Source organism: Adiantum capillus-veneris, chromosome 14 (assembly GCF_014529385.1).
Source record: "Adiantum capillus-veneris isolate H3 chromosome 14, ASM1452938v2, whole genome shotgun sequence".
Taxonomy (NCBI): Eukaryota; Viridiplantae; Streptophyta; class Polypodiopsida; order Polypodiales; family Pteridaceae; genus Adiantum; species Adiantum capillus-veneris.
The window spans coordinates 63,311,023-63,323,235 of NC_140944.1; the positions used below are offsets into that span (position 1 = coordinate 63,311,023).

Here is a 12,213-nt window from a genome sequence, read left to right on the forward strand (position 1 = left end):
GTTTCAAACTATTTTCTCACACATTTCATCGATTTTTCTTCCCTTTACCATGGTTTGCAACCAGCTAGTCAATTGGCTCAAGGCTATGTTGAGGCATTCTTTTTCCGAACACTAAATTTTCATTTGAACTTAACCTAATGATTTTATCACTTTCTTATTGTTTTATAAAGCCATTGTGACCCTTTCACTTGTTTAAAGAGGGAGGTAAACGAATGTCAACACCCTCACACAAGAACTTACAAAAAATAGTTTAAAAAAAACGTTTGCCATCATTATCTTGCCATGTGGCACTAATACATAAGCTTTATCCAATGGTTCAAAGATACACCCAAAATTCAACCCTTTCTAAATACTACTTAATTATGTGAAAAAAAAAAACGAAAAAGAGCTCTCCCTAATACTGTGCCCCATACATGATAGAATGAGGCATTCAAGGCATTTCATCATAGTAACTGAAATTCCTCTAGAGGAAAGCTGTGTACCCTTTGTATGCCAATCCTGCAAAAAGTGGTATATTGCATGTGAGCCCTAGCAATGAGAGAGAGAGAGAGAGAGAGAGAGAGAGAGAGAGTATAGCTCCTAACGTGTGAAGAAAATGAAGAGAGGTTTTTTGTCGGCCTACGTTCACGTGAGCGCTTTTCTGATCGTCACCGAATTCTCCCCTTCCTTCCACCTAGCCATTCCTAGATAGAGAGAGAGAGAGAGAGAGAGAGAGAGAGAGAGCGTGTGCGTAATAATGCTATCCAGTTCACCCAGCACTTACGCACAGCGGCTCTCTCTATCTGAAGAGGAATCTTACCGCTGCCAACGACCCAGGATCGACCCCCATAAGCAGCCCCCTCCCCTTCTCTGTCTCTCTTTCTTTCAGAGACCACGTCACTCATACCCACAGGGACAGAAGCTTCCAGCATGGCACAGACAAAGGTTTTTTTCTTTCAATGCACGTGATCCTCTCTCTCTCTCTCTCTCTCTCTCTCTCTCTCTCTCTCTCTCTTCTGAAGCTCTCTCCCCGCCGAGTTCCCCCATGCTGCCATGCATAAAACTGCGTCTCTCTCTCTCTCTCTCTCTCTCTCTCTCTCTCTCTCTCTCTAGCTGTGAGAGAAACTCTGCAAAACACCCAAGTTCCAACTCATTTTGATATGAAAATGTCACCCTCTCTCAATCACACACACAAAGATGCCTTTTTTCCCAGCTTTCATAATTCATTTGGCTAACAGTTGTCAACAAACAAGCTCATCACTTTCCCCTCTCTCTCTCTCTCTTCTCTCTCAAAAACCCACACTAGCTCATCATCACCATCAGCAGCAGCAGCAGCAGAACAAGGAATGAGAGCCCTATCAAGCAAACAATTCTAGTGTCAGAGAACTGCAATCAATTCCTTCCTTCTGGGACCCAACCAACCATGCATTGCAAGCACAATGCCCAGTTTGAAACCCCCACCGGACCTGCGGAATCGATACTGACACACAGAATTCCACATACACACGCACCCGCACACACTCCCGAATCACAATTCGCCACTCTTATTCATTTATAAAGGCACATTTCCACAGAGAAACGCAGAACACACATTGACATACATTCCACATTTTCAGCGACATTCATGCGCGCACAGACACATGCCTCTCACCCTCAAATGACTCTGTGATTGTTCCGCGCCATCGCATCCACAACGGAATGTTGAGCTTAATGGCATATTGCATGTGTTACCTACATGTGATGGGGCTTGCAATCCTCATGCTCATTCTGTCGCAAACAGCATCACCTGCCGCAGCAAAATGTGCATTTCCAGCTATCTTCAACTTCGGGGATTCGACGTCCGACACAGGAGGCATCCATGTGGCCTTTCCATTCAAAACACTCTCGGAGCACTTCCCATATGGAGAGACATTCTTCCACAGGCCAGTAAACCGGTATAGCGATGGCCGCCTTCTCATTGACTTCATAGGTAAGTAACTTCTCTTCATCAACAGGGTTAATTACTAAACCTTCTCTGTACATAAGAAATTTGGGCATACATTATACATTATACCCTTGTGCTAAGCATAATCATCTTATTTTCTGATTTTTTGTCTGTAGCACAAGGGCTAGGCAAGAATTTTCTGAGCCCTTACCTTCAATCCGTAGACTCCAACTTCACGCAGGGCGCAAATTTTGCATCATCGGGTGCAACAGCGAGAAGCACCTTCTTCATCAGTCCTTTCAGTCTTAACATTCAAGTCAATCAATTTAAAGTCTTCAAACAGCAAGTCTCAATGGTGCTGGAGAAGAAAGGTAGATATCCCACATTGCAATATACTGAGGATCCAATCTTACTGCTAATGCTCTTAATTTGCCCATAGGATTTTAACTAGGCGATAAAAGCATTTGTCGAATGGATGTCGCGTAGGCTTATGCTCTTTTTTTCAAAAAATTATACATAAGCAGAAAAATGGACAAGGTTAAATATCACTCATTCTTTTCACATGCCTGATGTTGTTTATAGGTGCTTGAAGTACAATATAGTTCTTGACACAGGCAGGTTTCCATACATTTAGCGAATACACATTTCCACTAGTCTACTGAATGCTTGAGGGCATGTCCAACACTAGAACATGCATGATTTTTGAAAAAACAAAGTAAAAGAAAAAGAAAAACTCCTTGTAAGCATGCTCACCATGAAATATATTTCAGCGGGCTCAGACAAGTAAAACGTCTCGAGCCCAACCATATGACTACAACAAAGACTTAGTTATCCAAAAAATGACAGATACCTAAGCCTTGCTTGACCTTTAGAGTGTTAGCCACATGTAGGCATAGTCACTTTTTGAAATATCTAGGATGAATGTATGCTTACAAGCGGGGCTCGATTATGTTTCTCCTTGCTATGCCAAGAAGAGCATAGTTGCGTAGAATAAGCTTAGCTCAACTAATCGGCATAAATAATGGATCAATGGGAGTTGAACTATAGTGTGGAAGCTTGTGGCTGGCATGGAAGTGATGCAGCAAGCTAAGTGTATTGCTGATGTGTAGGATTTAAACTAAGCAACATCATTGCAAAACTTTTTTCAAGGCCGAAACATTTCACCTTTGAAATGTATTCTTTCACCACAAAACCTTTGTGGTATCCAAAAGTTCATTGATGGAAACTTAAAGTATGTTAGCTTGTATTTAGTGAAACCGCATGGGTTTCACTTAATCAGTTGAAACGTTTCACCTGTCCGGAGCTGCTGAGAAACGTTTCAATATGACCATTGTGAGTTAGTAGAACTTATCTTCACAATTGCACCACAATAACATGGGACGCCCATTTCTGGGCTTCCCGTCCCCACTATTCTCCAATTTCCCCTGTCCTAGCACTGTCCCCTTGTTTCAAACACCTGTTGTGGAAGCTCCATTCCCCAAACAAGCTGTTGAGGACGTGTCCTGTGTTACTTTGAAATGCACTTATGTTGTTTGTGGCATAGTTACGAAGGACAAGGAAAAGCTACAACTATGCAGAGCATGCATGAGGCGTAGTTATGTAGCTAATAACTAAGCTTTGCATGTCTATGCTTTAAGTGTCATTCGAACTGACGATATATGTGTGTGAGCGGGTATGAGAATTGCTAAGCCTACAATGGTCAGGATGTCTAATGCTCATCAACAAGCTACTCATCAAGACAAGTACAAAAAGATTTAGAAATTTTCTCATGTAGGAAAACGGAGTCTTTTCCAGTGTTTTTCTTACAATGAATAACATCATGAGCTTCTGCTCGAGAAGCACCGCATACCTAGCTAGGTACGATTGGGGGCAAGGGACCACCGGCCCAGTGGCCCAATCGTACCTAGCTAGGTATGCAGTGCTTCCCTCAGAGAAGCTCATGATGTTGAGGTAAGTCACAATGTGGGAATGATTGTGAGAATTTGTCCAAAACTTCTTGTGAAGTAGTTGTGTTTTTTGTCTCCCTTTTTGATACCCAAATCAACATGAAGTATTCTGTTGCATATTTAACCATTCCCCATTTGTGGACAAACTCTCTCAAGCTCTCTCTCTCTCTCTCTCTCTCTCTCTCTCTCTCTCATGGCTTTTGTGTTGAAAATGTGCAGGGCGAAGGGATTACCTGCCACGCATGAATGCCTTCAAAGATGGGCTGTACATCATCGAAATAGGAGGCAACGACCTCAGCTACGCCTACATGAAGCTGAAGATGAATGCTGAGCAGATCAAAAGCTACCTTCCCGGGGTGGTGAACGCCATCACCAACGCTGTCAAGGTTAGCGCTCTCTCGCTCTCTTATCTCTCTCCTTTAGTGCTCTCTGTGTCACGTCTTGAGTTCAAGACCAAGGTAACATCCAAAGCTTCTCTAAATCAGGGATTGGTACAAGCTCTCTCTCTCACACACACTCACACACACGCACACACGGGAAAAGATTTGGTCGACAAAACGTCTAGGAAATCAAAACCTTCGTCGAAGTGGAAAGTCAAAAGGCTTTGCATGTCTATATAAAGTGATGGTCTAGGTGCATGCAATGTGCCCCATTTTACTTGGCTCTTTCATTATTATGTTAGCCGGAATCTTTGCAGATACCATTCTGCCCCACAACCTATCCTTGTAGGTGCATATCAATCAAAAAGTCTCTAGGTAAATATTGAACTTGCATGAAGCTGTCTTTGACACTATTATCGTTGAGATAACCAACTCGCCTAGGGTACGGGGCCCAATAATGGGTTGGGGTCCGGTGCGTGGAAAGGCATAAGTCTAAATTAAAGTAAAGTATGGACCACTTCTAAGGCATCTGAGCCCCGGTGTCGTGGTGGTTTACGGTGATGGAATAGAGTTGTACGCCGTCGGATGGGGGTTCGATTCGCGCTGGCAGTTTTGACCTTTGACTGGGCCACGCCAGTTTCGCCATAGGCGCCACTTTTTGATACACGAGATTGTAAAGAATCGCATCGACCTCGGCCTGTGAAGGATTGCTCGCTCCTTCACAGTAGGGACTGCGCCCCTCCATGCCCAAAATGGCACACCACAAAAAGAATCCGCCCGTTGACAAGGTAAAGGTTCTTAAATAGGGGGTTTTACCCTAGTGGGTTTCGGTGCTGGTTGTGCACCCTTTTAAAAAAAATAAATACGCAATGCACTATCCCCTTCCTTTTTTCCTTCACAGCATCTGCCAAGATCCGGTTCGAAAAGGGTTTCTCACATTTGTGGCTGCAGTAGTAGTTAAGTAACTACTTAGCATACTAATAAAGAAATTCACTTTCTTTATCAGATACCCCCGAATATCCCTCCCCCATGTGTCTCCTCCCCATCTGTCGGCTTGCCCTCTACCAGTACGCCTTTGTCGCCCTTCCTCGCCTTGCTCCTCTACGGCAAATGGAAAAGGGATTGCTCATTGATAGAGAATAACAAAACGACGGGGGATGCCATGTGGGGGGGGGAGAGAGAGAGAGAGAGAGTTCTCCCCTGTGGGAACATCAATGCAGAGAGAGAAACTGTGATGTCGTGAGTCACGAGGAGCCGGAGAGATGGGGGATTTTCGTGCAGCGTACAGGTTGTGTGTTTTCTCCTCATTGGCCTTTCTCTGCATGCTATGAGACCGCAGCTTCCGTGTTCCATTGGCTTGATTGCGTCAAGGTTCCAAATGAGGAATTTCGCTCCGTCTTGCTCTTGCTATCGATGCAGATGAGGACAAGGTGGTAAGGTATGATCCAATACACAGTGTTGAACAGATTGGGCATATGATGGAAACACGCAGGCAAAAGGGTTGCGTCATGTTTGGAAGGGAGGGTGCAGTGGGGCAGGTGCACCGGAGCTTCGAGAGGAGAGGTAGGCACAGAGGCGGGGCCATGAATGCAGGATGGCAGATTCACTCAGAGCATGAACCTCTCTCTCTCTCTCTCTCTCTCTCTCTCTCTCTCTCTCTCTCTCTCTGTGCATGCAAAGGATGCCCTGAATGCTTGTTTCCATCGCATGGCGGCAAAATAAGAAAAGGGGGTGCAGTGGGGGAGAGTCGTGTGTGCGAGGGTGATGAGGAGTGTAGGAGCAGAGTCATGCCAACTTCTTGCTGCTGCAGGTGCATATGTTGTGGATGATTAAAGACCAGCAGGGTCCAATAACGATTATGGTGATCAAAGAGCATTAGGGGCGTAGGGCTACAGACGGAGGGAACAAGTGAAGAGAGTGCAAAAGTCCTGTCGCAGCGCATTTGCATGCAGGAATGAGCTCCATCCCCTATTGCTTTAAGTCGAAAGATTCGAATCTGCATAATTTATTAATGAATTCGACAATAGACCCAGTAAGTGTGCAAGGTAGGGTAGGTCTATTGAGCCAGTGTTCGAAAAGAACTTATTTCCAAAAACTTGGCAAACCTACATATCTGAAACAACAGAGGTAAATTTGAAGGTTTTTACACCAATATACATTAATTTTTTCAAATTTTTGTAGGTTTTCTCACCTTCAAATATAAAATTTAGAGGTAAATTTCAAAATTTGTAGGTGGATTACACTTTCGAGCACTGGCTGGGCATGGAAGAGCCTTGTCTCTCTGTTGTGTGGGCAAACGACATCCGGCAGGCCAGGTCACTGTGCAACGGAGGCCATGGATGGGGGTCGCACAGAAGGGATGAATGTGATGGGGTAATCAAAGTGAGTGTGCATGGTGGTGAGTGGTTCGCCTGTCTAGAGAGAGTGCATCAAAGGGGCAAAACCTAAAGGTGACCATCCAACAAAAATCTGTCTAGAGAGAGTGCATCAAAGGGGCAAAACCTAAAGGTGACCATCCAACAAAAATCGCCCTTAAGCCTTGAGATTTATCTCTAAATTTCAAATTTGGTGGTGAGAAAACCTACAAAATTTAGAGAAATTTATTGTGAAAACCTTCAAATATAGTCAATTTACCTCTAATATTACTCATACTTAGTTTTTCCAAGTTTTTGGAAAAAAGTTTTTTTCCCGTGTTTTGGGATTATAAGTTGCAAACATAAAACTGGAACGAATTGCACCAAATTGGTGTAAAGCATGTGTATTTGCAATCTATGTATCAAATCATTTGAAGGGCTTGTTGAAATTAAAGCCCTGTTCAACCTATGTTGCATACTTTCCCCTCGAGTGGCTCCATATTTGGGTCGATTCGACACACATTAATTAATTACACGAGCAGATTCCTCCTCTGAGTTTTGTGAAACCAAATGGTCTTGTTTTGCCCCAGTTTCTGCGTGTCCTCGCGCTCTCCTCTGCTCCAGACGCTCCGCATCCTGCAGCCCTCTTTTGGCCATGTTGCCTTCCCCCCCCCCCCCCCCCCCCCTTTTCCTTCTCTCCTCGCTACGTTCTGTCTAAGGCGAGCCTCTGTGACTTTCGAAAATGTCACGGCTGGCGCCTCCGTCAGGGCCTTCCATGCCTGTACGCTTCCTTGCCTCCGTAGTCTTGCCCAGTTCTCTCATCCCATTGCCATCGCCATTTCGTCGTTTGCAGCTCGGGACTGTGTTTGTGCCGTGCTGACTAATGAGGTGGGAAGACACGGTCGGGAGGGCGCGGGAAGTCCTTTGATCAAGTCCGCAGGACAGCAGGCATCGCTGATTTTTTTCCACTGAGTCCATGCGTCAGCCCAAGGCTGCCCTCATCTGTCTTTATTTCTCCGTCTCCAGGCGTCACCACCCTCCCTCCGGGAAAATTCATTTTTCCAAGCATACAAAATTCCATTCCTTGAATTTGTGAAGAGGAAATTTCGAGAAACGGAAACTAACGAAGCAATTCATCTCCAAAGCGTACATAACAAACAGAAATCCAAGATTTAGCATTTTCTAATGATAGACAATCAGTCTTCTTACGAAAACCTATAAATGTTTTTATTTTTGGACCTAATAAATCTCACAACCAAGGGTATTTTTGGAATTCTGAAAAATTTGAAGGACATTCTGGGAACTTACGAGAAAATAATGGGGATATTCTTTCCTCGTAGGCACATACTCGTAGGCTCGATATTTTATTCAATTCTTTACAGATTCCCTGCGGACTGTCACCATTATGAAGACCACACCCTATAAAAGAGCGATTTAGAGGAATCGAACACAATCCCCTGAGTACACAGAGCCTATACCTGTGTCGCAACTAGTTGAGCCACTCCATTGAGGTGCAGTTCCATCCATTCGTCAAGCTTAAACAAAAACGAACTTCCTTGTCTCATTGACCTGCTGTGCTACGCGTTCTTTGCGCCGTCCTCCTTCATGAGCCCTGTGCTGCTACCCAAGCTTGGTTGCTTGCACCTTTACCTCCTCTTTCTATCACGTCCACGTCACACGGCGTGGGACCGCCCACCTCCCTCTCCCCCTTTTCGTTTCCCTCTTAGTTTAGCTTTCACAAAAGTATCTTTAGTGATTACTAGAAAAAGAAATGGAAAAATTGTTTGAGGGACATATTTTTGGCTGTACTTCTATTTTATTCATTTCTTGAGGAGATTCCTCTCAAGATTCCTTACGTCAAGGGTTTTGATCTTAGTTGTTTTCTCTAAAATGGGAATGTCAGAATCGAACTTGCACAAGTGGAGATAGTCACGCATGGTATCGACTTTTGTAACCAACCCACCACTAAGGTGATGGTGCTGTGAAGGCTAACCCCAACATTGAAAAAAAAGTTGCCTCCTGCACGTCCCCCCGCTTTAGCTCAGCAAGCACATGAAGCACTTCTCTCTCTCTCTCTCTCTCTCTCTCTCTCTCTCTCTCTCTCTCTCTCTCTCTCTCTCTTCGCGCATTCCAACTGGCGACGTCCTCAGAATTCGCATGAAAAGCATCCGTGTAGATTCTTCTCTTCTTTTCATTTACAAAAATCGTAGCACCTACTTGTAACAAAAATCTTGATAGAGTCCAAAGGGGCTAGCTTGGTTGGTTGAGCATTCGACTTCCATGAGTTCGAATGTGGCCAAGTGACTAGGATGGTGCCCACTGACGTCCTTTGTATCTGAGCGATTGAGAATGCTCGTACGTACTACTACCAAAAAAAAAAAATCTCCATAGAAGGAAGCTACAGGCATTAGTTAAGTTGATTCTCACATTTTGTGTTGCATGACACCTCTAGCCTTTTAGCAATTACATTGATACTCATAATTTCTTAAGTCATATATCTTGCTTTTATTATCAATTTTCCTTGCCTGTCTAATGGGCAAAAACAAAAATAAAAGCACATGGCATTGCAATCTTAGTCATGCTTTTTAAATCTCTTGTGTAGTGTTTAAATGTAATAATTTTTTAATTTGTCTTACATCATACAATTTAAATTTCTTGTTAGTGTTAGAGCCATTAAACATGAACTGATTAGTATTTAGAGCATCTAGTCACCTTCAATTCCTGGTCCTATATCACAAAGATACCTAATTGATCTTCTTATCTCCGAAAATAATGAGCTTTCCAACTCACTATGATCTTTTAAAAAGAGAGAGAGAGATGTTGCAGATGTCCCGTTATCAAAGATCTTGCCTACAGACATGTTTGCAGTTGGTACATGGAGGTTTACAGATGTCTTTGATCCTAATCATCCCTGCATGGCGCTTGTTTTTCACATACATGAAATGTTCACATGTCTTTGGTCGGAGTGTGGATTTCACGGTGGAAAATGAAAAATCTCATTTGGAATTTCTCAATGAACTTCAATATTTATGTTAAAATTTGGGCATCATAGTTGTAAATTTCGGTGTATAGCTCCGATTTATGGATGCATCCTGGTTGTCTAATAGTACACCAAGCAAAAAAATTAATGCAAAAAACATATGTTTTTATCAAAGCAAAGCATTGGCATGTACCTCATGTGCATACTAGTCTTATGTTATCTATTCATTATGTGCATGTAGCTAAATGAGGCATGTATTGATTTCTAATGTGTAAAATGTGTATGAAAGGCTATGTGTTATAATTGTTATAAGCTAGGTTCCTAATTGAAGGCTCTTGTGATATCAGGAGTTGTATGAGGAAGGGGCACAAAACATATGGGTGTTGGATGTTGGACCGCAAGGTTGTATGCCATTTGTGCTCACCAAGTATCCGTATCTAGAGTCTGATTTGGATGAGCATGGTTGTGCAACCCCCTTCAATGCGGCAGTTATCTACTACAATCAACTCTTGAAGGCCCAATTGGCAGGCTTGCAAGATCAACTACCGGGCTCAAGGGTGGTTTACGTCGATACTTATGACATCCAATACTCTCTAATGCAAGATGCTAAACGTTATGGTAAGTTTACATATTCTTGCAATTGTCATTTTGAGCCCTTTATTGTGTGTTTTATGGAGATAGGGGGTCACAAGAAGATTTAGAATTTTTCTCATGTGGGAAAATGGAGTCTTTTTCAGTGTTTTTCATACAATGCATAACATCATGAGCTTCTATTCGAGAGGCCGGTGGTCCCCTGCCCCCAATCGTACCTAGCTAGGTACGCGATGCCTCCCTCACAAAAGCTCTTGATGTTGAGGTAAGTCACAATGTGGGAATTATTGTGAGAATTTGTCTAAAACTTCTTGCGTGTGTGTGTGTGTTAAATGTGTGTAGTACAAAATTAAATGTGTGTAGTAGGGTATAGTCTTTTACATCGATTTTCTCAAGTAGGCAGTTGTCCCTTACATGTCCAAAGTAGAGAGACCTGTGAAGTGATTCACATACATGAGAAACAACACAAGTTCTTTTCGTACATCTATGTGCATGATAGAAGATTTAGTAAATGTCTTACAGCAAGAAAAAAGTAAGTATATTCGTACGTATGGGCTTTTTTGTGCTAATGGTCGTGTGGACGATGGTTGCTTTTTTCCTGGCATTTCACTTGATTTTGGGGTTTTTACTTGTTATTTTTGGGTACAAATAGGAGCTACTCTCCAAAAATACACTAAATTGCCTGAAAAATCATAAAATCTTGGAAATTTGAAGGGCAATGGAGCCTGGCACTATGGACATATGCATGCATTTTTCACATGGTGATGCAAGTGTATTTGTAAGTAGAACTAACTTTGTTTGTGACATAGAAAGGATAGTGTGATGTTCTTGTAGTAAGTGTTGCTCTACATGTACTTTGGATTTTTTCAAAAGGAATGAAATTTCTAGAGTGCATTGCTAATGTCTACAATCATTAGGATTTATGATTCTTTTAGGATTTATCAATATAATCTACTCACAATTATTTTAAGTTTTGCACCCAAAAAAAAGGATTTATGATTCTTAATTGACTAGAAAATTAATTAAGCATGTTTGCATCCTTCCACAATATAAATGCACGAGACTTATGTCGGTCAAACCTTCGATTGACTACGATAAAGATTCAGGGAACATTTAAAATTGTAATCATGTCTTTTATGAATTTCCTACTGTGGAGATTAGGGCTGCCTTTTATCAGGCATCTTACCCCGATTTGGGGTATTTTTGCATGTTTTTAAATGGTGAAAATGTGAGCTACCCTTCTAAAATGCTTTGTGATGTACATGTTTGCTTATTGGCATTGGGCTTAAAGGTTTGGTATTTATTGGTGTATGTTTGCAGGATTTGAATACACTACTCGTGCATGTTGTGGTGTGGGTGGAAAGCATAACTATGATTATGGTGTTCAATGTGGAAGTACCAATCGCGTACATGGGCAGTTCCTTACAGCACTCTCTTGTGTTGACCCATCTATATATGTTAATTGGGATGGTGTCCATCTAACAGATCGTGCAAACCAAGTGCTTGCACGTCAAATACTATCTGGGACCTACTTTCATCCGTTCTTTCCACTCACTGATCTATGTCCATCTGACCTCAATACAGTGTAATTAGTCTTTAAAAACACATACATATGAGGGAAAAAGTCTCTCATTACCTCGTTCTCCTGTGAAATGGTAAAAGATGTCAAATGAAATGCTGCTTCTTTTTATTTCATTGGTAACACTCATATTGTCAGCCAAGCCAAGGCACCCAAGGAGCAACTAATCGGATACATTGGTTAGTTCGGGAGCCACCTAATCGAATTGAAATGCGAGTTCCAACCCTTTAGAATTTATTGTGTGATGTATGTAGAATATAAGGTGCCTTGATAACTATGTTTGGCTTATAACTTCTCCACATTTGAGATGTCATTAGACCTCAAAGTTGAGACTCTACATGCTCACACAAGTACCTTGACATAAGATATGAATACCTTACCATCTTTTTTTCTTTTTTTTTTGGGCAAAACTCACAATGGTGAGTGGATAATATTAAGAGATCCAAAAAAATACAAATTTTTGCCGTGCTCATTATGAGC

The 12,213-nt window shown here is 42.3% G+C and overlaps 1 protein-coding gene across 1 annotated transcript; it reads left to right on the forward strand.

The window, feature by feature from the left end:
* Window positions 1-1,104: 1,104 nt before the first annotated feature.
* On the forward strand, window positions 1,105-11,847 carry LOC147442492 (GDSL esterase/lipase At3g26430-like). The gene is made up of 5 exons (XM_086528654.1): window positions 1,105-1,948; window positions 2,080-2,274; window positions 4,069-4,235; window positions 9,911-10,181; window positions 11,475-11,847. The coding sequence occupies exons 1-5, from the start codon at window positions 1,678-1,680 to the stop codon at window positions 11,741-11,743; spliced, it is 1,173 nt and encodes a 390-aa protein (XP_086384780.1). The 5' UTR covers window positions 1,105-1,677; the 3' UTR covers window positions 11,744-11,847.
* The last annotated feature ends 366 nt before the right edge of the window (window positions 11,848-12,213 follow it).

Excerpts from the sequence above, each read along its gene's own strand:
- LOC147442492 (XM_086528654.1), top strand. The coding sequence starts at position 1,678 with ATGTTGAGCTTAATGGCATATTGCATGTGTTACCTACATGTGATGGGG. Across the intron at positions 2,275-4,068 it reads AATGGTGCTGGAGAAGAAAG|GGCGAAGGGATTACCTGCCA; the intron begins GTAGATATCCCA and ends GAAAATGTGCAG. Across the intron at positions 10,182-11,474 it reads GCAAGATGCTAAACGTTATG|GATTTGAATACACTACTCGT; the intron begins GTAAGTTTACAT and ends GTATGTTTGCAG.